This window comes from Hemicordylus capensis, chromosome 6 (assembly GCF_027244095.1).
Source record: "Hemicordylus capensis ecotype Gifberg chromosome 6, rHemCap1.1.pri, whole genome shotgun sequence".
NCBI lineage: Eukaryota > Metazoa > Chordata > Lepidosauria > Squamata > Cordylidae > Hemicordylus > Hemicordylus capensis.
This window is the reverse complement of record NC_069662.1, coordinates 89,379,866-89,406,462: the sequence shown is the minus strand read 5'-3', so window position 1 is coordinate 89,406,462 and position 26,597 is coordinate 89,379,866. Positions and strand designations below refer to the sequence as shown.

At 43.7% G+C, this 26,597-nt stretch overlaps 1 protein-coding gene across 5 annotated transcripts in view; it reads right to left on the bottom strand.

The window, feature by feature from the left end:
• ELMO1 (engulfment and cell motility 1) overlaps nucleotides 1–26,597 on the bottom strand; it is a 459,005-nt gene that overhangs the window by 343,840 nt on the left and 88,568 nt on the right. For all 5 annotated transcript variants that reach the window (XM_053260714.1, XM_053260710.1, XM_053260713.1 and 2 more), the window contains exon 2: nucleotides 22,653–22,803. In XM_053260714.1, coding sequence (XP_053116689.1) covers nucleotides 22,653–22,730 — 78 coding nt within the window. In that variant the 5' untranslated portion in view covers nucleotides 22,731–22,803. The remainder of the gene's footprint in view (nucleotides 1–22,652; nucleotides 22,804–26,597) is intronic.

The window sequence follows — 26,597 nt, the reverse complement described above, 5'->3', positions numbered from 1 at the left end:
ATGGTATGTGGGCCACTAAGTAATATTATCTATAGTTCCATTCAGATTTACTTTGGACATCAAAAATGCTCTGAAATCCAAGTGAGCATTCATGTTTCCCTTTTAAATATGCCCTCGGCAAGCGATGCTGAGAAGGGAGTTTGCAGAGGATATGGAAATCACAAGTTTCAGATGTGTCCATCGCAAGGATCAGCAAGTAGACTTTCAGGATCAAGTACAAGGTGGCGCCCCGTTGACAGCCCGGAAGCAAGAGCTGGCATATAGATGGATTGGTGGCTGTGACCACAGAATTTGCTGGCAACCACTTTGGGGACGGGGGTCTGACCTCCACCTTCCATCCTCTCCTTCAAGTGACCCTTCCAAAAACAGGTTGCCAACTCAAGAAAAGGATTTGCATACCCCTTCTCTACAGACTTCCTTTTGGAAGGAAGAAACCCATCAAGTAGACATGGTCCTGACTGCAAGAAAAGCACTTGGAGGAGAAGCCACAGGGGTGCATGTGTCTGTATGTAAATGGCACGGAAATTTCACCACCCCTCACCTGCTTTAAAAATCACCACTCCTCACCCCTTTTGATTTAAAAATCAATCCCCCACCTCTCACAATACACACAAATTGGAGCAGGTCTGGGATTTTACAAATGGATCCACAACCATCACATCAAGTTTGCTGCTCAATTAATAGAAACATGGAACAAAACTGTTAAATTTTTAACAAAAGAAGAAGAAAACTATTATAGAGGGTGTCTCCCCCCTCCCAACCGATGTTTTGTTTCCCGAATCAACAAATATATGGATATGATGACCTTCATTTCTCTCACAGTCAGTGATGATCATAATGTTAGTGTTGCAGCTAATTAGGTACTGAGAGTCAAAGGGCCACTAATATTCCCTATACCCTTTTGAAGGTCGGAGACAGACAAAAGTTGAACTAGATTTCAGAGCAAGCATTTTTCAAAACCAATTCTAAAAACAACTTGATCTTCTAAGCTGCCTTCCTTGCTTACCTATAACAGTCATGGTTCATGACTAAAGTGTGTTTTGAACACAGAATTTAGCAAAGTTCTGTTGTATACAGCACTGCTTTCCCATACATATCTATATACACACACATATATACACACCCCTCCTTTTTTGCTGCCTCTCAAATTATCCACTAAAAAGCTAGGAAATTTTCAGAAGAACACACCACACTCTTCTTTGCTGGGAATCTGCAATGCAGCAAGTCTGCATGGTACCATATGGTCTGACTAAAGTTAGTTTTGTTTGGTTCATGGTCCCAAAAATAGAAAGAACACTGTCTGGTCTGGAGATGTCACAACATTCTGAACACCGCTATAAACACATGCGTCCCTAGGAAAAACACAAAACCAAGACCCAATTGCCGGCTAGAAAATAAGAGATTGTCACAAAGACTGCAGCAGACGCCAGGAATCAAACAAGCCTGATCCGTTTTACTTAACAAAGGCCACATCTGTAATTCTGAATATTTCACCACAGTTAGTGGTGGAACCACCCGACAGTCAAGCATACGTGCATACGGAAGAGCACTTAGTGGAGAACCACTGAAGATTGGCAACACATTACAGACACTGAAACTGCTATCACACCAGCAGTCACATCCATGTAGAAAGCAAATTAGGTGGTTCAACAGTTGATTGAATCTGCAACTGACCTGCACATTTGTGCGATGCAGACATAGACAAAAGGATGCAGCTCTGAGCTAGGAAACATCTGGGTCTCCGGTTATACGACTATGAGCAGGAACATGGCTGGAATTATTGGCATGCAAATCCAGAGTTATCCACACAATTGTCCTCTTAGCAAAGAGCAACAGGAACCATCTGGAGGCACTGGCATCACTGGCTCTTGTGTCCACAACAGGGGAAGATACTCTTCATTTGTTGCAAGTATAAATTGAGGACAGGTAGAAAATTACCAATTCAGTACGAAATGGGGCTCATGTGTGCTTTAGGTAGCTGTGCAAAAGGGAAAATTTCAGCAGGTGGAAGTTCTATCCCAGTTGCTTCCACCTTCTAATGCCAGAGTAGCAACAAGCCAGATCTGTCCTCTGAAGCAGTTTTATCAAGTCTCTGGTGGCATTACTCAACATGGTGAAAAGTTTGCTCACATAAAATTTCTTCATTCATTAAAAAAAAAATGGCATGTCTATGACCACAACTGTGAAACGCTATTACCAGATGATGCCAACTTTATGACAAAGTCTGAGGAGTTCAGTTTGTGTAGCATGCTCTATTTCCAGGCTTCTGACCACTGACTTGTTCCAGAACACCACCTCCTTTCGTACTGAGGGGCAATCAGCACTCCTCAGGAACACACTACCACAGGAGAGCCTTATACTTCCTTCAAGTCATCCTACTAAGTTGATCCAGAGTGCTCAGAGGTGGGAGTGGAATAAGTAAAGGTGTACTCCCAGAGTGCAGGGGACAGGTCGAAAAGCAAGTATTAACCCCCAAGGAAGCACTGGGATTGGATTTTCGGTTCACTAATCTATGTGACATTCTGAAAACAAGGCTAATTCTACATGCTCTTTTACGTAACAGCAGCAGAAGACAAGGACACTATTAAAACAAAAGGCAGTCCTTCACAGCAGAACAACAGGCCTGCCTCATGTTAGCAGCAACAGAAATAAATAGGCACAGCTCTTCAGAGACACACAATTTGATCTTATCTCCAAGAAGCTGCTTAGCACATTACAACTACTTGATCCCTTGGTGTGAAAGGGCCCTTGCAAGCTAACAAAAACACGAAACCAAGAAAGTAAGGAGATCCTCTTAATCTGCTTCTGCATTCCCTCTCAAGAGCAGCGTTTCCCATATGACAAAATGCCTCTCTTGTTTTTTTACACCACACGATTTGTCTCCTGAGCAAAAACATTAACAGCTGTAAGCAAGATGCTCTGCGAACACTCCAAGGCGGCTTCCACAGCTCCATCCATGCAGCGAGTTCCGACTTACATAACTCATGGCTGCAGAGCAGACCTTGGCAAGCTAGAAAGATCAAAAGTGTCATGCAAGCATTACTACAACACAGACAGCACACATGCAGTCTCTCTCCCTCCCCAAGACCAACAAAAGAGTCTGCGAAAGGGACAACGGGGTTTGCAACCAGTATAGCTGTGCTCTCCCCATAGGAACTATGCATCCAGATCCTTTTCTGAACACCAGAACTACCATTGCTAGATGGAACCCCCCAAAAAGCCCCACTCCATACTTTACAACTAAGTGCAATTTGATGTCCCTTTACTGAAGCAAAACCACCAGTTTTTCTCGACTATGAAAAGAAGATAATAGCCATCTTGGCAACCCCAGTGTCACCCCCCAATACACAAGCCTTTAAAAACATAGCAATTTTTCAAGTTCCAACTCTAAATATTTGCATGGTGTCAAGGAGAAGGGAGAACGGTTGTTTTTCATTATGTTGGTCTCCACCCAGTTCAACAATCTGATTTACTGCAAACAAGTAGGGGTGGTGTTGTTTTTTGGTAAAACCATAGTAATGCTTTTTAAGTAAAACATGCCACAGTTCTTGGATTGCGAGCGGACAAACTAAGCCTGATGCACAATTGTATGCCCCTCACATATACAGCTTGTGGGCTGTAGGAGGCTGCTGCCACCAGTCAGCATTCATACTGAAGTGTCATTTCTAAGAAGTGGCACACTGCCATATTATGGCTACTCACATTTATATTCCACTCGTTCTCCATGGAGCTCAGGGTGGCATACATGGATTACTCCCTCACAATAACCCTGTGAGGTAGGTTTACCTGAGGGTTCATGTGGTAGGTTTATCTGAGGGGGTCCATTTTGACAATGGAATGGTTGCTTAATTTCCCCGACTGGCATTCCACTTTTGCTCCAAAAATAAAAATAACGTAAGGTTTTGCTATGCAATGGCAAGTCATTACAATGAGGAAGTGCACAGTCATTTAGAATAATCCAGTACATGCTAACAGAATGCCAGTTTTTTAGCATTAGAAAGTGTGTGTGTGGTGGTGGTGCAGGGGCATAACTATAATAGGGCAAGGGGAGACAGTTGTCTGGGGGCCCACTGCCTTTGGGGGCTCCCAGAGGCAAGTCACATGACTGACTCCCCCAGCCATGCACCCACCCAGGCTTCCTTCAGTTGTATTCGTCCTCCGAAATTGGTGTGAGTGTGAAGACCTGGAGCTACCAGAACAGCATGTCTTTCTCTAGTACCATTAAATGACTTGCATCGTCAACAATTTACAAAACTTTAAAAAAAAATAATTTAGGATGATGTTCTATTGTGCCACATAGGATAGATATAGATATATGCTTTTTGTTACCACTATTCAGCCTCATTTAAGATTTCTTTACCTCATGAGCTGAGCTTCGGGGGGGGCATTTTAAAATCTTGTCTCTGGGCCCACTCCAACCTTGCTATGCCCCTGTGGTGGTGGGGTTATACATAACAATCAGTGGGTTATTATTTAAACAAATTTGTAGTGCTTCTATTGCACAAAGTGCTGTGAAGACTTCCTTTGACTGATGCCCACAGCAGTCCTGCAAAATACACCAGCTATATGACCTTAAGTGGCACAGCAGGGAAATGCTTGACTAACAAGCAGAAGGTTGCCGGTTCAAATCCCCGCTGGTATGTTTCCTATATCAGGCAGCAGTTATATAGGAAGCTGCTGAAAGGCATCATCTCATACTGCGTGGGAGGAGGCAATAGTAAACCCCTCCTGGATTCTACCAAAAGAAAACCGCAGGGCTCTGCGGGCACCAGGAGTCGAAATCGACTTGACAGAACACTTTACCTTTATATGACCACCACTTTACAGGTGATGACGATGAAAGGTGTTTTTTCCGGTCAAATGTATTCTGCATTTCTTTCCAAGTTTACATTATATTGTTGATTAGAACAGCTTATCAAAAACATGTGTATGTGCTTATACACACACACACACACACACACACACACACACACACACACACAAGCGAATAGCAGGGAAACAAAAGACCAGAACATAATGCTTTTCTAAACTGAACAACTTGTACAGGCTGAACCTTGAAAAAGTAAACACAGCAATCCTGATAACCAGGGGAAACCGAAATGCTGCCACTCAAAGTAATAAGTGCCATTCAATCCTCTCCCTTCCATGACTCTCCTAGCTATTGCTACCATTAGTACTTTTGCTCCTCCTGATTTACCAACCTTGGCTGCCTCCTTTTTCCCATTAATGGGACTCTGCATGTAGATACATAAACACAGATAATTTAAAAATGGTACCAAATGCAAACATGTTGATTCAGAATGGTTTTAATATCTATGCATGTTCATAATACCACCAAGAAAGCAGAAAATGCCTGAGGCTAGAAAGCAGGTGATGTCAACAGCAACGGTAGACACTTAAAGTTATCAAATGGCAGCAAAATTGCCTGTTGCTATATGTCACTAGGCAGAGCTGCCTGATCTCAACCTAATGGATGACTATCTCACATTTCAGACTAGCGATACCATGTATTTGATCACAGAAGAAATACAGCTTTGTGGGGCATGGGGAAGGGTGGCATTAATTCTATCAAGCTAGTCAGAAGTTTGGATAAATAAGGAACACTATTTACATAGTTGCATGGTTGTGCAACACTTGCTTACATTGAACCGCATTTGCCATTTTGACGCCCACTCCCCCAGTTTGAAGAGATCTTATTGGATCTGTTTTGGTTTCCACTACCCTAAATAGTTTAGTGTCATTTGCAAATTTGGCCACTTTCCTGCTTACCCCAACTTCTAGATCATTTATGAACAAGTTAAAGAGCACTGGTCCCAGTACAGATCCCTGAGGGATCCCACTTCTTACTTATCTCCATTTATTCCTACCCTTCGTTTCCTGTCCATTAACCAGTTACCAACCCATACATGAACCTGTCCCCTTATCCCATAACTGCTAGATTTACGCAAGAGCCTTTGGTGGGAAACTTTGTCAAAAGCTTTTTGGGAGTCCAGGTGTACTATGTCAACCAGACCACCTTTATCCACATGCCTGTTGGCATTCCCAAAGAGCTCCAAAAGGTTAGTGAGGCAAGACTTGCCCTTACAGAAGCCATGCTGGTTCTCCTTCAACAAGGCCTTTTCTTCTTTATGTTTAACAATTTTGCCCTTATGTATGCTTTCCTGATGGAAACGTATGCTTTTCCTGAATTACATGGCACGGAAGTTAAGCTAACCAGCCTGTAGTTTCCTGGATCCTTTTTTGAAAATCAAAATTATATTAGTTACTTTCCAGTCCTTTAGTACAGAGACCGATTGTAGGGACAAGTTTGATATTTTTGCTAGGATATCAGTAATTTCACATTTGAGTTCCTTCAGAACTTTTGAGTGGATGCCATCTGGCCCTGGAGATTTGTTAATTTTTAGATTTACAAGACAGTTTAGAACATCCATTCTCATCACCTCAAATTGGCCCAGTTCTTTGGTCTCCAAGCCTCTACACAGTAACTCCACACGTACACTGACGAGCTTTCAGTGACTAACCAGCAGAATGATCTAGGGGTCATGGTGGACAGCTCGTTGAAAATGTTGACTCAGTGTGCGGCAGCTGTGAAAAAGGCCAATCCATGCTAGGGATCATTAGGAAGGGGAATGAAAATAAAAAATGTTAATATTATAGTGCCCTTATAGAAATCTATAGTGCAGTCACATTTGAAGTACTGTGTACAGTTCTGGTCACTATATCTTAAAGAGGACATTGTAGAACTGGAAAAGGTGCAGAAGAGGGCAACCAGGATTATCAGGGGCCTGTAGCACCTTTCTTATTAGGCAAGACTACAGCAACTGGGGCTTTTAAATCTGGAAACGAGGAGACTAAGGGGAGACATAATAGAGGCACATAAAATTATGCATTGAGTAGAAAGAGTGGTCAGAGAGACATTTTTATCCCCCTCTCACAGCACTAGAATCAGGGGTCATCCCATGAAACTGAAGACCAGGAAATTTAGGACCAACAATGAAAATACTTTTTCACACAGTGCATAATCAATCTATGGAATTCGAGCTTGAACAGCTTTATAAAATTCATCCTTATATAATTATAAAATATAATTGTATATAAAATTATATAAAATATAAAATAAATCTATAAAATAGCTTTAAATAATTTATCTAATATCTTAGACAAATTCATGGAAGATAGGTCTATCAATCACTACTAGTCTGGTGGCTATAGGCCACCTCCAGCCTCAGAGGCAAGATGCCTCTAACTACCAGTTGCAGGGGATCAACAGCAAGAGAGGGGGCAAGCCCTCATGTCTTGCCTGTGGGCTTTTCAAAAGGCATCTGGTGGGCCACTTTATGAAACAGGATGCTGGACTAGATAGGCCTTGGGCCTGATCCAGCAGGGCTGTTCTATGGAACCTCTATGGAGGTTATATGGAAAACATAGTCACTTTGGCCAGCTATCATTTGATCACATTTGAAACATGTAGAATTTCTGATTTATTGTACAGTCATGCTGTTTTTCCTTCAGAAAGCTCAGAATGGCTTCCATGAAGCTCCCAGTGGTCCCAGCCAGGCAATGATCCAACCTACAGCTGCTTAGCATGAGCACAGCACTAAATGCACCCAGATTTTTCGCTGAGCCATTCACTTGTTATGGCTGCAGACAACAGAACACTTTTCTCCTCTCCTTATGTTGATTATTTGATATAATTTACCAGTATCTTCTTCTTGTTCTCCTTCAGAGTCATCCAAGATTGAAAAATCAAACTGCATAGCTGTCAAGAGATGCTAGTACCTTAAAGTTATCATTGCTCAGGCCTCCACTACTTGGGACCTGCTACGAAAAATGCAGCCCACCCCCTACCTATTTCTTTTATTTTTGCAATCTCAGACAGAAAGCAAAATCAGGAGGTTTCACAAGCTTCTTCAGTGATCTTCAGAATTTTTCACACAAGGGGAATTTGGGCAAAATAATCTTTCAGTGTGAGAGTCATTTTCCATTGTGCTGACCTCTGTGAGTGCTGTGCTTTCCCCAGAGTTGGAGGGACCAGGCATTAAAAGAAACAGAGCCCTAGCCAACCCACTGCCATCTCAGAAGCTATACATAGACCGCTGGGAAGTGTAGTCTTTCCCAGAGATTTTCCCCATAGAGCTCTATAAGGAAAGCGCTGGGAAGGACTACACTTCCCAGTGCTCCATGGACACCTTCCAAGAGAACTTCGTTTCCCTTAAAGTCATCCCACCAGTGCCAGGGAAAGCATAGCACTGTGTGGTGGGTGCAGTTGCCTCTGATTATTTATTTATTATTTTTGATTGATTTGATTTTTATACCGCCCTTCCAAAATGGCTCAGGGCAGTCTACAATTTAAAAAACCATTAAAACAGTAAAGAGCTAAAACAAAAGTTAAAAAGCAATATAACAACAATTAACAATTTAAAAACATTTTAAAACAACAATTAAACAATTGCAGTAATTATAAACCCTGAAACCAGGTTGAAATATTAAAACCGATTTAAAAACCCTGGAAAGCCAAGCCAAATAGATATGTTTTAAGGGCTCTCCTGAAGGCTAATAGAGAATTCAAATTATGGATTCCTGCAGGGAGCACATTCCACAGCAATGGAGCAGCTATAGAGAAGGCCTGCCTCTGAGTCTCCACCAGATGAGCTAGTGCCAGGGGAGCTTTGGGGTGTATTTGGCTTCAGCCGAAGCTCTGCTCAGGCCTACTAACCAATTAGTCATGCAGCTATACTTCAGGCCAATGGGAGCCACCACCAGCTCTCAGATCTTACAGTGAAGAACATTGCTCTAGGGGGTACCAACCATGGTTGTCTATAATTGGCTTAGCAGGTCATAAATGCACACCTGCAATACTTGATTATTGCAATTTTAGGCTGCAGGGTGTGATCACATACTTTGTTTCCCGCATCGCTGGTTAAGATGAAATTTAACAGGGTAAGTCCACTGAGTTGGGGAAGCCCATTTGATAATAATAAATAATCATATAATAAAGTTGACATCTCCTAGCAGCAAGGGTTTCAGAAAGCATGAAATAGCGCAGATGTTATGAGGTCATTGAGGAGGGGGCAAAACAAAGACATGGGCTGATGAGTCAATGTCCTTCCCAAAAGATCAGCTCGAGGTGGATTAGCAGTGATCCTTTGTCTTTCCAAAAGTGGTGCTTTACAACCAATACAAAACAGAGTGATTCATTGTTTCTTTTCCTTTGAAGTAAAAATATGAGCAGATTGTTTTCACTAGGGATGTGCACGGAACCACGGAGGTGCGGTCCGGCACTGGGGGGAGTGTGACTTTAAGGGCGGGGGGTAGTAATTACCCCTCCCACCTCTTTCCCCCCTCCGGCGCTCGACTTCTTAGCAAAGTTTTGGGGGCGGCAGAGTTCCCCCCTGCTGCCCCTGCCCCCATCGTTATCTGGAATAAGGAGAAGTTGCCGGCGGTTCTGTGCAACTTGCCGCCACGCATGCGCCCGTCGCGGCGCGCACCACACGCGTCACACGTTGTGTGTGATGTGTGCGGCACGCGCAGCGGCAAGTTGCACGGAACCGCCGGCAACTTCTCCTTATTCCAGACAACGATGGGGGCAGGAGAGGCAGGGAGGAACTCTGCCACCCCAAAAACTTTGCTAAGAAGTTGAGTGCCAGAGGGGGAAAAGTGGCGGGAGGGGTAAGTACAATCCTCTTCCCGCCCTTAAAGCCACTCTCCCCCCGCCCCCCGCCGGACCGAACGAATTCCGAACCGGTCAGGAGACCTCTTACATGGCCCTGGACCGGTTCTGGTTTTCACAACACCTTGATAAAAATTTGGCAAGACCAATAATGACCAGGTTAATTCTCTTTTTGAGAGGCAGAGGTGACTGTTTCAAAGACTGAATCTAGCCTGTTAGCCATTGGTTGATCATTCTTGCTTTAGAACCAGTGAGAGGCAGAGTTGTGTTTGCCAAATCAAGAGAAATCTAAACCACAATTTGGCCTTCAAAAACTTTACATATGGCCTTCCAAATATCCACACCGAACAACCTTCTTAGGAAAATCAATATTAAAGTTGGATATAACACAAGAACTATTTTTGCTAGGATTGCTACACCCATAATAGATGTACAATATACTCCTCAAATCCCCCTTAAGTAAGAAGCACAACTTAAGACTAGAGATCAATTTCTTGAGGCTGTATGGGGGACTGCAGAAGTTGCTGAAAGAATTTAGTGCATGCTTTTAAAGTGGAAGAAACTCCAAGAATTCAAAACACATGCTTCTCAAAGTTCACTCACTTTCTTCTATGATGAATACATTCCTGGAGGCATGAAGTAACTCAAGTATTAGGCAATACAGATGTTGTGCTTGCCAACATGCAAATGAGTCATCTTGTAATTAATTGAAAATCATACAGAGCTCCAGGAATCTTTTAATTATACACATACAAAAGTGTTCCAAAACAACTGATGCAGAGGGTGTGTGTTGTAAAAGAACCCCTCAAGGTTTGGTTTAGTTTTTAAGTGTTTGAAAAATTTTTCATCTCTGGTTCCAAATACTTAGGAAGAATATTAGCAGACAGCTATTCTGTATCTTATTTAGGGACAAACCGTACACAAGTTGTCTTCATGTACCATTGTATCTGTAGTTCTGGCAATTTGTTCAAGGATAGACATCCTAATATTGCACCCAGACTCAAGGAGACACAGACGCAGTTACATTTGGTGAAACTGGCCTCTTTATTAACATTCCAATTGCAGTGGACTTGTTAAGGCATTCAGCTGCGATTGGCATTCCACCCCCTCAGTGCGGGCACTCACAGGTCAGCCACGTGTGTGGCCGCCTTACTCTGGCCTAGGGCGCTGGCACCTTGGCTCGAGGCAGTTTGACCGCTGACAAGTGGGAACGCCCTTTTCAGCCGACCTAATGTCAGGTCCCTGCTGTCGGCACTATCCCTCCGATGCTGCACAGCCATACGGAAGGAAGCCGCCTAGAGCAGGGTAGGAGTTGAGCTGCATCCCCGATCTGTCAAGCCTCAGGGGATCAGCACCTCCTAGTTAAAGCCCAAAAGCTTACCTAAGGTGCTGCACCAGTTATTTCCCAGTTTTTACCCACACTGTACTTGCCACAGCGGGCGTTAGCCTAACTTAATGCCCCGCACCCCACAGGCCCTTCAGGACCCTTGCCAATCCCAGCCTCAGTCATCAATGAGTAGCCGCATCCCCTCAGGTGAAAGGTGTAACCCATTACCCCTGTAGAGTGCGGGCTGCGACAAGAGTGTGTCATTGTGCGGTGTACAACCGCCCCTCGTGTCTTTGCCGCGTCAACTCTCCGTCTAGCCCTATCGATCTTGTTCTGCTTACGTGCCCCCCTCCATACTCTACACTGTGTGATGTCAGACGAGAGTATAACCCTCTCCGGGCACCACGCCAGCACCTCCTCCAGGTCCGGTATGGTCTGCTGAGACAGCGATAATCCCGGCTGGCTGCTAGGTCGTTGCCCCCGCAATGCAGCGGCAGGAATTCGCACAGCATTGGCAGAAATTGGGCCCTATACATGCCCATTCCTCCAAGCCATTCCGCTGAGGCCCACTGCCCCAGGACCACCTGCGTTCCGGGTTCGGCGCCCTGCGCCCATTTGAACACCCCAAACAAAAGCGTGGCCCCAGATGAGGACTCTGGCCCGCTCCGTTGGAGACATCACGTGACTAAGACCCGCATCCCAGACCACCGTGTGCTCTCCGAGAGACGGACTGGGTGGGTGCCTGCAAGCAGGCCATAGGCCTGCTCCGGCCCTGCCCCCAGGAAGACACCTGACCAATGGGAGTCAGCTCCCAGCGTCTCGTGCTCCTCCTAGGGGGCTGAGGCAAACGAGCCGCGCAGCCTAGAGCGGCTGCGATCGGCTTGCTTCTCCCTAAGTATTTAGAATCAGAGACTTAGAGATCCAGAGACTTAGAGATCCAGAGACTTAGAGATCCAGAGACTTAGAGATCCAGAGACTTAGAGATCCAGAGACTTAGAATCATTGACAACTACCACCAAAAAATACTTGAGGTATTCTTTGTAACATATACATGTATGTTTACATATACTGTAGTTCTTCAGCACAAATTATCCCAGTGCCTTTAGGAACTTTGGGGGTGGGGGGTTGGTTTGTAAAATTACAATGTTCCTGGAGTACTGTGTGATTTTTAAATTAATTACAGGATGACTCATTTGCATTTGGGCAAGCACAACTTTTGCATTGCCAAATATCTGAGTTATTTCACACCTGGAAACCTACAAGGAGAGCTGGTCCTGTGGTAGCAAGAATAACTTGTTCCCTTTGCTAAGCATGGTCAACCCTGGTTGCAAATGAATGGGAGACTACATGTGTGAGCACTGTAAGATATTCCCTTTAGTGTTTGGAACCGCTCTGGGAAGAGCATCAAGGTTCCAGGTTCCCTTCCTGGCTTCTCCAAGATAGGGCTGAGAGAGATTCCTGCCTGCAGCCTTGGAGAAGCTGCTGACAATCTGTGTAGACAATACTGAGCTAGATGGGCCAATGGTCTGAATCGGTAGAAGGCAGCTTCCTATGTTCCTCTTGGCTCTCCAGTCTAAATAATATGGATTATTTGGGAGGCAGAGGGGAATTGAACATGTGCAGGATCCTGCTTTACAGCGTGAAGCTTGTTTTAAAATCTTTGTTTTGTTTTGTCTCCTACAATTCCAAGACACCCAGAAAGGTTAGGAAAGTCTCCTGGAGGCTTTTCAGATAGCAGGTTTACTGAAAGGCTTTACTGCGAGTTCGGGGCATAACAGATACTCCGAAGCAAAAAGAAGATTTTTTATTTTTTTTAACCCCGGACATAAATCGGGCTAGGTTCCAATACATAGAGGGAAACCTAAATCGTGTGTAAAGTGCTCTCTGAAATACTGCATGGACTTTGGGGTAAATCTGGCCGATATGTGAACACACATGTGCGCGCACACACACACACACACACACACACACACACACACACACACCCTCCCAAAATAAAGTTGCGGTAAAGTCACCATCTGAAAAAACTCCTGGAGGATGACCATTTAAACATAGTTCATTCAAATCTAAAGAATCTCACCATTGTAAGTGGTTCAGTTAGATGATTCTTGAAGTAATAGTCATTCATTCATTCAATTTTACTTTCTGCCTTTCCTCCATGAAACTCAGGACAACTAGCCAACCCGGCACAGAGCATCTGTGCGCTCTTTGGGGCCAGCAGTTACCTCTCCCCCACACTTCTGCACAGTCTCTGCTTCTGGGCCCAGCCACCTCTCCTCCCCACTGCCACTTCTGCCCCCCCCCACTTTCTTTCCCCACTCCTGGGCCTTGCCTCCACGACCAGGCTGGGCCCACCACCTCTGGCCTCCATGGCTGGGCCGCAGCAGGGGCAACCAATCCTCCTGGGTGCGCCTCAGCCAATCAGGCGCGTCCGCCGCCCAGCCAATCAGCTGGGCTCTGGGACGCACATTCCAAGGCACACCCAGGAGAATATATATTAAAATTGAATTCTAGGAAAAAATTTAATTCTACACCAGACCTACAAAACATACACTCCTCCAGGCTTATGTACCCAAGTCAACCACTCAGAGTGAGCTGCCAGCCGTACCCTGCCAGGTGCTTGATCAACACCCTGTTTTTGCAGCTGGGAATGTTACTAACAAAATAGGACTTATCCAGCACCTGGCAGGGCACAATGAGTGGCTGTCATGCCATGCATTGCCCATAGGCTCCATGTGGTTCAAGACTCTTTAAATTGACAATTGTTATCACCTACTCAAAAACTGAAATTTTACACTAAAGGAACATCCAAACTATTATAGTGTACTGATATAAAGTCATTAATTGCAGAAGAAACCAGCTCCTCCCCTGCCCTCCACAACCAAGGCATCTCAGACAAACCTTTTAGAGTCAACAATAGTGGGTTTTCCCAAGCCAACAGGTACTTTTTTGATCCAGCTAGAAGAGCCTCTCACATTTATGATATACTGTTTCCAATAACAAAGAAGGATCCATTCGCCACAGCTAATTAATAGCCTGAACCTCATTATCTTTCGTATGTTATTCATGAACACCCTATCTTTTGTTTAGAGGCCACTACCCCATTACCTGGGGGCAGGGGGGAATTCATACATACTTTCTTTCCTGTCATTAGGCCTTTTCAGATGATGCATCTGACCAGCTCCTCTCACCACATATGTTCATGTCCTGCTGCACCATGTCCTTATCTCCTTCACAGGGGTGCTCTCCTCAGCCCTATAATTGCTGTTCATCTAAACTACAATATAGGGATGCCAGTCTCAGAGCCTGACCTGAAATTTCTGGGTTTCAGCTTTCTTCTTAGGTCAAGGGATCAAAAATAAGGATTGGGTAGAAAGAGGACACTTTACCCAAGCCCCTGGAGTGGGTGGGTCCAGTCGCTGTGCGCACAATCGAGAGAGAGCTTGTACAGGAAACACTAGGGCTTGTAGTTTGGGAACTACCCTATGCAACACGCTTTCTCAAGAACCACAAGACCCAGGGTTCTTTCATTCCAAGTCAATCCCTCTCAACCACAGTTCTCCAGGTGAAATGTGGGGATAACAATACTTTAACCATAGATTATTGTTGTAGGGATCACATCAAGATCATACATGTGAATCGCTTTGCACACTCAAAGAAACTATATAAACGATAAATCCTATAATCATCTCAGTGTGCTTAGATCACAATGCTGCGTGTCCCTCCCCGCATTCTGCCAACTAGTTGCCACTCTCTTGACTCCTTCTGCTTATATACAAAATTTCCTTGCATCTGACCAGCTACTATTTCATTGTATAAATGCCTGTGTGGCATTTCCTACATACAGGCAGGCGGATCCAACAAGGTGGGGTAACTGACTAGCAGCAGGAGGAAGGGACAAGCACCATAATGATCAGTGACACTGAAATGATGATGATAGGATTTAGCGTTTGTATAGTGCTTTTGGCATGTGCAATGTGATTCTCATGGATTATCTTGATGTGATCCATATAACTACCCTGCAAGGTTAGTAGTAGTATTATTCTCATATTGCAGCTGGAATCTGAAGCTGAGAAGGATTAGCTTCGCTAAGATGACCTAGTCAGTTTGTGACAGAGGCAGTAGTCAAACCAGTGAAGTTCCAGTACACAGCTCAATCACTCGACAATATTGAAAGCCAGTGCCTTTGAGAAGACTGAGAAGATTTGCAGGTCCCAGAATACATGGGAGGCAGTTAGGCCTCCGATCCCTAGAGTGCATAGAACTGACACCAGATCCCAACAATAGAAAGCAGTCTTTAAAAAACATTTTTCATGTGTGTATAATTAAAACACACACATACCCTACTGCTAAGTCTGTCTATAAATATAGACTAGGCAGCCAGAAGTGTGACAAGTTGAAAGAAAGGGGCCTAGAGAAACTAAAGGGCACCAATCAATCTCCAGTTTTTCAAAACAGTCAAGACTTTTCATGAGGTAGGGGAGGGCTGTCGTGTGACAAGTTTTTACCAAGTCCAGATAAATGACATTTGGGCACTGTTCAGGGTCTCCAGGAAAAGGAGCTAAATAGCAAACCATTTTCCACAGGGCCCAACCAGTCTTTTCCTGCATTTTAACATTTCAACCACCTCCTTCTTCTAGTCTTAGTATTCCCCCACACAAACCTCCCCTCTCTGGAAGAGACTGACAAAAGACATATAATAAATATATCTTTTCATATTTTGGTTTCAGGCAGGAGTCTTTCCCAGTCCTACCTGGAGATGCCAGGGATTGAACCCAGGACCATCTGCATTCCAAGCAGCTGCTCTACCACTCAGCTATGGCCCCAGAAGAAGAGCTCTCTTGCCGGAATGGTTTCCAGAGACTCTTTGGTTGTACAACAGCCCCTAAATCTTCAAGAATTTATATCAACATCTCAGCACTGGGTTTTGTGAACCAGAAAGTCTCTGGTTCAAATCTTACCTCAGTCATAGACTCACTAGGCCAGTTATGTTTCTCTCAACCTCAGTTCTCTCTCTGCAACACAGGGATAACAATACTGGCCCACCTTGCAGGGCTGTTGTGAGGCAGAGCTGTTGTGAGGACAGCCCAAACTAGAAATAAAAAGCACCTTGTACATCCAAAAAGCATTATATACAAATCATATGTATTAGGGTTTTCTTAAGCCACTATGTCCATTCTCCAGCAGAAAGCCTGGAGTGATTTCAAACCAGTTTTGTTCCCTTTCAGGTAGTTCCCAGCCTTAGTGAAAGGGCTAGGTTCTCCTCATAATAAACACCCCCTGTATTTTCTGTATGCCAGTAACTAGCAGGCGAGGAGTAAGCTGGCAGGAGCAGAAAGAAAAGGCGGGGCAAGTGATCACCTTACATTATCCCATTGCTTCAGTATCGTCACAGGGTGTACTTTAATACATTGTTTGATGTATTGTTCCTTTGTGAGACATAGCAGGCCCAAAAGAACAAATATTCTTGCAATCCAAGCTGTACACTATTAGATACACTAGCAGTAAAATGCCCATTGTGGAGCAACTAAAAATTACACGGAAGGATCATTCATTCTAAGGAACTATGTTTCCCCTTTCATTCATCCAAGGCAAGCACACTTCTATTACTGCCATTCTGTCCCTTTGAATGTTTAAAAAAACTATACACATGGACTTCCATCTTGCAGTCCGTATAAAGCTCTCAAAGTTTCTTCTTTCGATGGGCTGTTGTGTAGAGGAATTGGTTTTTACAGATTTGAGCACAAATTTGTTATCTTTCTGATTTCAGCCTGAATGAAATAACTGCTGCAGGACAAACAAATATATTTCTGTTACTTTTGTTATTTTATTTTTCACATTTATATCTTCCCTTTCCACCAACCTATTGAAGGTGGCTGTCTAAGTGCTTTTTGGGGAAGGAACGTATCCCCCAGACAAAAAAGCTGTTTATTACATCCTGTGCTTAATATTGCTAGACCAAACTCAAATCCTACAGCAAGCTGCATGGGGGTGGGGGGAGAGAATGAACACACAAACTTTGGCAGACTTGGTTTCATCCTCCACAGAGCTGCAGTGGTGAGACAAGCAGCAACTAACCAGAAGACACTTTTCCAGTAACCTACAACTATCAGGACTAAGAGCAGGGGCGTAGCAAGGTTGTAGTGGGCCAGAGACAAAAATTTAATTTAATTCCCCATTTTAAAATGCCCCCCCCACTGAATCTCAGCTCATAAAGTAAAGAAATCTTAAATGAGGCTGAATAGTTGTAACAAAAAGCATAGTACAAATAAATAAATTTTTTATATATATATATATATATATATATATATATATATATATATACACACACACACACACACACACACACACACACACATATACATACACACACACACCCTATGTGCCACAATAGAACATCATCCTAAATTCTTTTTTAAAAGGTTTTGCAAATTGTGGAAGATGCAAGTCATTTAATGGTACTAGAGAAAGACATGCTGTTCTGGTAGCTCCAGGTCTTAACACTCACATCAATTTCGGAGGATGAATACAACTGAAGGAAGCCCAGGTGGGTGTGCGGCTGGGGGAGTCAGTCATGTGACTTGCCTCTGGGGGGGCCCCCAAGGCAGTAGGCCCCCAGACAACTGTCTCCCCTTGTCCTATTATAGTTACGCCCCTGGCTAAGAGCGTTGGATTTAGGAGATTGGGGTTCAAATCCCTACTCAATTGTACAACTCTTGGGCTAGTCACTCAATAACAGTCTAACTTACCTCACAGGGTTGTTGCGAGGAAAAAATAAGATAGCCCCCTGAATGCTATCTTCAGCTGCTTGGTGGAAAGGCAAGGCATAGATGTGAAAAATAAAAACAAAAGTAACAGACAGGAGCATGTCTATTTGTCCTGCAGCAGTGATTTCATTCAGGTTGAAAGAAAGATAACCAATTTGTGCTCAAATTTGTAAAAACCAGCTCCTATACACAGCAGCCAATCAAATGAAGAATTTTCTGGCCATCAAGCTGCATAAGCAAAGGGACAGCACAGGAATCCTTGCTTTCAGAGCAAACAGATATGGGTCTGTTGCCACTTGGATGACAGCTAAGTAGGAAGGTGTCATTAATTAGCAATGTGTGAGGTCAAACAAGGAGCTGCCAAAGCCTGGAGAAGAAAAAAAGACCAAAGCAGCAACAGATCTCTGGGGCCTGCCAATCACACGGAATATTCTTGAAAACCATGTGTTCAATGTGAAGACTCTCTCATTCAAGCTTGTAACTTCTTTAACAGTACAAAGGCAGCCTTGGATATCTATGAGAGCTGACTGGAGCTTAGCGCTGTCTGATGGAGGAGTGTCCCAGCAATGCTGATTATAGAGAAGAGACCAGTGTTCCTTCTCAGGCATGCACATAGAAGTTTTTTTAGTGCCCGCTCAGGTAATTTTAGATCTTGTTCAGGTTGAATCAGGAAGGCCACATTCTGAATGCACGTGTGCATACGCTGCCTTGATACTGCCGCCCAGGGAAAAAAACCCATTCTGCGCGCAGATGAAAAAAATTAGAAGGAACACTGGAAGTGACTGACCCCTTTTAGGAGTCAATTCGACTTCTCACATCCTATCCTGCATACTTCAGGGTGCCCATGTGATCCCCTACACACCTAGGTGCGCTGCTTTAAATTCCATTCATTCCTCAGGTGGGCCTGATGGGAACAAGAGGCAGGCCTCTCGCAGTGGTGCAACCCAGTTTTTTGAATGCACTTGCTTGGAAAATCTGCTAGGCTCCCTTGGCAAAAATTATGTTTGGCTTCCTCCTTCCCAGTATTTTGTCATTAAGTGAAAACTTATATGTTTTAAAAAGTCATTTCTCTCTGGCTGATGGGCATGCCATAATGGTTTTCACTGGCTGCTTTGTTGTTTGTTTAATGCAGAGGGGTTTGCAGCTTTTAGAGTTACTTTTAGGTTGAAAGCAGGAACATGGCATGGTGGAAGGTGGCCCTGGAGCAAGACGCCACCGCCTGCCTTTGCAGCTGCCACCTGCACACCTACCCAACTCCGCATCAGCTGTGGTCTTGTGATGTCACTGTGTCGGCACTCTGCCCCATGCCAACACAAGAACAGGTCTGCCTTAAAGGAATCACCTGTTCTCTATGAGATGGGCCAACTCCACGCAGTCGGCACTAGGTGAGCAGCGTGTGCAGAGGGCATGAGGGACAGACAGGTGGCTCCCTTAGAGACCCATGACCTAGGACTTTTGTTCCCCGCATCTCAGGTAAGTGATGACAACACCACTGTTTGAATGTTTGCATTCAGTGTTCCCTCTAACAAGGATATCCCAGACGTTGACTCTACAACTCCCAGAATCCCTAGCCAGAGGCCATTGCAGCTGGGGATGCTGGGAGTTGTAGTTAACAACATCTGGGAATCCCTGTTAGAGCGAATAATGTTTGCATTGTTGCTTACATTGTTTCATTGGAAAGAAAATGCAACATAGAATGCTGACATAAAATAAGAACAATGCCAGGAGCCTTTATCCATTTCAGAGCTGGGATTCACCTCTAAACCCAATTAGTACCATGCTCTCAACCTTAACTTCTTCAGGCATATGTCCATTTCTCTCCTTCTTTCTCTCTCTCTCTCTTTGTCTGACTCATTACTGCACTGAACTTAGTTACTTGCTCTCAACTGGTCTCTCCAGTCCCTGCTAACTGGGTTACGAGGCACCTTTTAAGGTGGTGGTTCGCTTATATTTAGTAGGGGGAGAGCAAGTGGCCCTATCCAACCCCAGCACAGCATCCCTCCAGTGGCTGTTGCTGGTGTCTACCTTATATTTCTTTTTAGACTGTGAGCCCTTAGGGAACAGGGGTCCATCTTATTTTATGTACTTTTTCTATGTAAATCTCTCTGAGAACTTTGAAAAGCAGTATATAAGAAGTAGTAGTAGTAACAACTTATCAGATAACCTTCAGAACTAGGAGGCAGCTACACATTACAAATGCATGTAATGCAATCTCTGGGGCCCTTTCCAAGGAGGAACCAGTGGAGAAGTGGTGGGTGTGGAAGAGAGTGCCTAATCCTTTCCCCTGCTGGCCTCTCACTCCAAATTCCACCCCTCCCCCAGCTGCGTTTCCTCCCACTGGCTTGCGAATATAAGCAATCACACACTTGGAACCCAACATGGAGAATAAAGTTCTGGGAAGCATTTGGAGCGTGACTATAGCTAGTGTGGAAAGGACTGGACACCCACTCTCCGCCTAATGCTTCTCCACTCAAAATGAGTTCCTGCTGAAGACACTTTTCTTCAAGAAAAAAAGAGGCCACTGGAGCCATGTTACGTCATGCATGCATAACATGTACTTTGCCCTTAAGAATGTCCAGGTTAGAATATAGTGGGAACAAAAACTTTATGCCTTTGTATTAGGTACTCATGAGGTTGAAATGTTCCTTCAAGAGTTCCCCACACACAGCTCTCAACAAACATGATGATGAAGAAGAAAGGTTCCCTCAATACCAGTAGCAACTTGGGTTGGAAGTCCCCAGATGGTTAAATAGCTGGAGAAATGTTTGCAGTGGAGGAATATCTACAGATAATATGCTCAATGATGTTATGGTTCAAACACACCACATCATTCCAAATAACTCACACACACACCACACACACACACAAAAGAAATTATCTCTCAACAAAATCCATCACATTTATGAGCTATGTGAGGGAAAATATAAAGAAAAAGAAAGCACAACCCCAGCAGCGAGGAAGCCACCGAGGGGATAAGAATTTGACTGAGCTTAGGAAGCCAAAGCATAAGGAAAGGCTTAGCATAAAGTATTGCATATGGTCCCTCTAATGTGCAGTTCATTACATGGTGCCAAAAAGACGCTTCTATTAAAGTTCCTTAAGCTTCTGGCAATGGTAGTGGCTTTTGAAAGTGAGATTAATAACTATGCGCCTTTTATGCAGTTTTAAAAATCTTATTAATATAAATGTAAATTAGTTCTGAGATGCACCAGTATCAACGACAACATGAGCAAACAGTGGTAATGGAGAGCTTTAATGCTGCAACACAATGCCAAAAAGCTGAGGAGGGGGGAGCTGTAGCCATATGGCTCCTCAAAGGATATCATTACATCTATTTCCATCGGCAGTAATGACCTGGTGTGGTGAGAGTAAGCTCAAAAGAACGCCAACCCTCTTATTTGTGCAACTAAATTGTGTTGTCTAGGCAACTTCTTCACTTTCTACAGTGAACACATGTTCTAGCACCACAAAAGAACCACATTTTTTATTATTCACGTTGCCTAGAACAGTGTTTCCCAAATTTTTGATACCCGGGAAATAGTTGCTTCTCTATATTGTAGAGAAAGAATACTTTTGTGAAGGTACACTTCAAAATAACTTTCAAAGAGATATGAATGTACATATTATTTCTACAGTCAGCTTCCCAAACTCCTCCTAATTGTGGGATATCCCAGTTAATAGGCCTTCCAGTGCACTGCCTCCCCTTTGTACAACTCAAGCTAGGAGCCCTGCTGTCTGGGCAACGGTGATGCTTCTGCAATTCCCCTGCCCTGTCAGCCACAGTGGAGGACCCATCAAGGAACCCCCATGCATCCTTCCTCTCTCCCTCATGTTGATGCTACTGCCCATGTATTGGCAGAAAGAAGAGGGTATCAATATTGCATGAGGTCTCCCTGCAGCAAGGGGAATAAACAGAGTGGTGGATGTGCCATGGGACATTGATTACTGGATCCCCCAGTCTCCCCCTGCACCGCGGATGTCTGTTGCCCCTGCCCCAGTCTCAACTCTGCTGTTGCCATCACCCTAGCTGTAGCCTGGGGCTATCACTGCCAACAACAAGATTCTACAACTACAGTTTAGTATTAATATGAGATGGGTTCGTTACTATTGACAGTCTCAATCCTCCCTTCAAACAGTTCAATAATGTGATAATAGAACCAGGATTTTTAAATTGTTTTAAAGGGTTTTTTATGTATCGGGTTTTTATAAGGTTTTGAATTGTTTTATTCTTTAGCTATTTTTATTGTATTTTAAAATTTTCGTTCCCAATCATTGATTGATTTTAACTGTTTTATGATATTTGTGAACCGCCCTGAGCTATTCTGTAAGGGCAGTCTAGAAATTGAACAAATAAATAAATAATAAATGAACAAACTATATATTTAAAATGCACAACGACATGCAGCCCACCTCACTGGATCATCAAGAAGCCACCAGAACACTCAACAGTAGCTATACAAGACATGTTGCTTCAGCTCTTGTTTAAGCAAGCTAAGCGTCAGCTGGAATTTGAAGTTGCAGCGCCAACAAAGAAAACAATACAGTGTTATCTGTTTGTATGAATGATTACCCTTTCATTCTAGTCTAGAACTCATATGAAATCACAATCCAAACCTACTTTGGTAAAGCATGTCTATAACATTCTAGATCTATTATATTATATACATGGCTCAACCAAGTGCCATTGGGGAGCAGAATCCAAGATTTATGGCCAGTCTGGTATTTTTTGCCTAAATCTGAAAATCTGATGTTTTTGACTAAAATCGCAGTGGGTTATTTTTCCAGCGTTGTACTCACATTAGGCTTCCTTGGGGGCAGAAGAAGAACTAGAAATTGCCTGTGTAAAAGTGAGCAGAGCATGCACAAATACACAGAACAGGGAACTTACTTGATCAATTTCCATCAACTTGGGAAAGGCACCTGGCCATTCTATCGCCACTTTCACGATATCTGCAGGAGGCGGCATTTTAGTTGCCACTGTTCTTCTTAGTTTGTGAGACTGAACACCAAATGCTGCAGAGTGTCTCTTTCATTCACAGCTGGAGGGAGACAGGAGGAAAATACACAGTTCACAAAGTGTCAACACCACACAACTGTATGCATAGCTTGGCAGATACACAGAGGGGTGTGTGTGTGTGTGTGTTAGAATGCATTTTAAAATGAAGCTTATACACAGGAAAAGCTTAAAACAATCAGTTCTATTATCACACAGCATACAGCTAGCCAGTCTGTTCAAAAGATGGCTGAAGCACTAGAATGTACTGTGAAGAAGAGTCATACATTAGACAGTTTTTAAACACAGAAATGATCAGAAATTGAAAATTCTATACCACTGCAAAAAGCCGAGTATTACATTCCAGCTTTTTAGAGATCCCAAAGAACCCCCTATCAGATCTTCTATTCACCTTTTGAGAAAGATGGTTACCCACAAAGTTATGACCAGAAAACATTCTCTCTCTAGCTACAGCAATGATCTCCGGTGTGTTCACAAATAGATCATTGCACTATAGCAACCAGGATGTCAGGAGGAAAGCAAAAAAAAGAAGAAGAAGAAGAAGAAGTACTTTCTACATGCATACCAAAAAAAGCACACAACTATCAACCTCATTGTTTGGAAGGAGCTATGCACACAAGCTCCTATTTCTGATAGGATGCTTATTCCAAATCAGCAGACACATACCTATGTGCCTATGATCAGAAATAACTCCATAAAGTTATTCCACCATACAAACCAATTTAAATGGGTGGTGTATGTATGTATGCATGCATGCCGTTTACAGGCACCCATTGGAACTGGAGCCAGAGAAACAAACAGCAAGTTTCTCTTTACCACAAAGATATAGGCTTCAAAGAAGAGGATAGTGAGAATGACACAGTAAGGTTAAATATCACAAACTCTGCCCATATTTGGAGTTCTGAACTATACACCTTGTAATTTGAAGAGAATGACTCATCATTTTGAAACTTTGGGTTTTGGTCATCCAAACAGTAAGAAAGTCTATTCTTGCGATCAGGGTATTTAAGAGAGCACCTTCTTCCTCATGAACCCTGCCACCTATTAAGATCATCTGGGGAGGTCTGGTTGCAGTTGCCACTGGTTCACTTGGTGGCGACCCAAAACTGGGCCTTCTCCAGGGTTGCCCTGGGGCTCTGGAACACACTCCCAAACAACATCAGAATCTCCCAATTTCTGATTGTTTTTAACAGAGGCGCTCTTACCCCTGGACTTCCGGGCCAAAATCCAGGGCCTCCAAATCCTTTTTAGTCTATCCCAAGTGGTGTGGTTGTGTTTAAAATGCTGGGGGGGGGGTGAGGGGGGCCTCCAAAGGCCTTTAGGTCCAGGCTCCAAAATTACCTAGGTGCACTTTTGAAAACACACCTGATTTATCAGGCTTTTAGTTTTAGTTTTAGTCTTTTAGTTTTAGTCTTCAAAATATTTAAATCTCTTTATTAAAACAAATTTACAACACCAAACAACATTTAGTCTTGTCTTTAAACAAATACTTTTAGTTTATGGTGTTTAAAAGTTTTATTTATGGTCATTTTAATCCATTTTACATTATTTGGGGGGTTTTACTTACTGTTTGTTTACACAGCGTGAAATATAAGCATGACAAATAAATTAAAAAAGAATTATGGGGCTTGGCTTGCCCACTGTAAGCATGAAGAGGTAACTACATAGTTTGAGATGAGCCCAATCAGCAATGGCTCTCATAGAGCACAAAGGTTGGAATTTCATGAAGTCGTGTCTGTTTCTCAAAGCAGTGTAGCCTTGATCTACTTACACATGCCACTCAAACCCCACTCATCCTGAGAGGTCCACCACGATGCTAATGCCCCAGTTCTTCATCAAGGGTTTTGCAGCTACCATATTCATACAGATTATACCAGTCATGCACAGGTTAGCTATAAATTCCCCACCTCATGTTTTCATTGGCCATGCAACTTGCTACTGGCTTGGGTCAGCAATGAGTTCATTGTAAGTAACTTGAATGTTACTTTGCCTTTCACACTTGGTTTGACATAGGCATTAATGAGATTTCCAGTGGAACATTTTTAGCCTACTTTCCGGTAGGCTTATGAGATCACCCGGCATTCTGTGTGTGTGTCCCTCCCTATCAACCTGGCAATGCCTGGACCAATATGAACCAAATCGGGTTCAACTGTAGGGACACCTCAACAACGTTGTTTGTGATGATGTCATCCACCCCAATCCAAGATGGTGGACACAAACTTTTGAGGCGCGAGTGGGCTAACTTGTGAACCACCTAACCGATTTGAACCAAATTTGCTACAGCTGTAGACACACATAGGGATGCCCAAATGACATGGTGTGTAATGATGTCACCACTCCAATTCAAGATGGCAGCCGCACGAACTTCTGAGGAGCAAGTGGGCTAATTTGTGAACTGACTAACCTATTTGAATCAAATTGGGTACAGCTGCAGTGAGTGACACACAGGGGCCCCTCAAAGGAATAGTTTGTAATGATGTCATCCACACCAATTCAGGATGGCAGATGCATAAACCTTTGAGGTGCAAGTAGGCTCAATCGTGAACTGCTTAATCAATCTGAACCAAATTTGCTACAGCTGTAGGGACACATGGGGTTGCCCTAATGGTGTGGTGTGTGATGTCATCATCGACTCCAATTCAAAATGGTGGCCACATGAACATCTGGGGTGCAAGCAGGCTAATTTGTGAACTGCCTAACTCATTTGAACCAAATTGGGTACTGTTGCAGTAATTGACACACAGGGACACCTCAATGAGGTAGTTTGTGATGATGCCATCCACCCCGATTCAAGATGGCGAAACCATAAACTTTTGAGGCGCAAATGAGCTACTTTGTGAACCACTTAACAGATTTGAATCAAATTTGCTACAGCTGTAGGGACACACAGGGACACCTCAACAGAGAAGATTGTGATGATGTCATCCACCCCAATTCAAGACAGCTGACATGTAAACTTTTGAGGTGCAAGTGCACTAACTTGAGGACTGTCTAACTGATTTGAACCAAATTTGGAACAGCTGTAGTGAGTGACACATAGTGACACCTCAATGGTGCCGTTAGTAATGATGACATCCACCCCGATCCAAGATGGCGGACACATGAACATTTGAGGTGCAAGAGATCTAACTTGTGGACCTCGATTTCCACCAAATTTAGTCCAGATGTAGAGATAGTGAAAGGAAAGTAAGCTGATTAGTTCTTACTAGAACAACTTATTAAAGTGTGTGTGTGGGGGATATCTTAAGTATAATAAATAGGCAGATTGATGTTCTAAAAATGAACTTTGGCTCCCCTTCACCTGGGGCGGGCAGGGGAGGGGAGAATCTATAACCCAACCCATTCTGAGCTTTCAGCTGGATATTTCCAGCTCGTGGATGACCAATATGCAAGTCACCTGCAAGGGGACTACAATCCCTGGAGAAAGACAGCCTCTGGGATTACCTCCTCTTATGCCTCTACTATCAAATCCACTAGATCTTTTCAGAGACCTGAAATAAACTAGTTGCACTCTTCACACTAGAGTCCTCTTTCCCCAAGGCTGGCAACAGCCTTACACAGCACCTTCAGCCCACTTCCAGGGCTCCAGCACCATGCCACAAGCAGACCATGCCACAATTCAGGCTCTGTTCCACTGCCTCTGCAGCTGGGTCCCCCTCAGTTCCGGATTATGCTACACTTGAAGAGGAAGCACTATTTTAGGTCCCCCAGTGCCGCATCTTCCTGATGCAGAAGATGGGGTGGCCATTTGGAAAACCAAATTTGTGGTGGCGCTGAGTAAAGACCATCTGCTGCCACTGCCCACCACCTGAAAGCTTA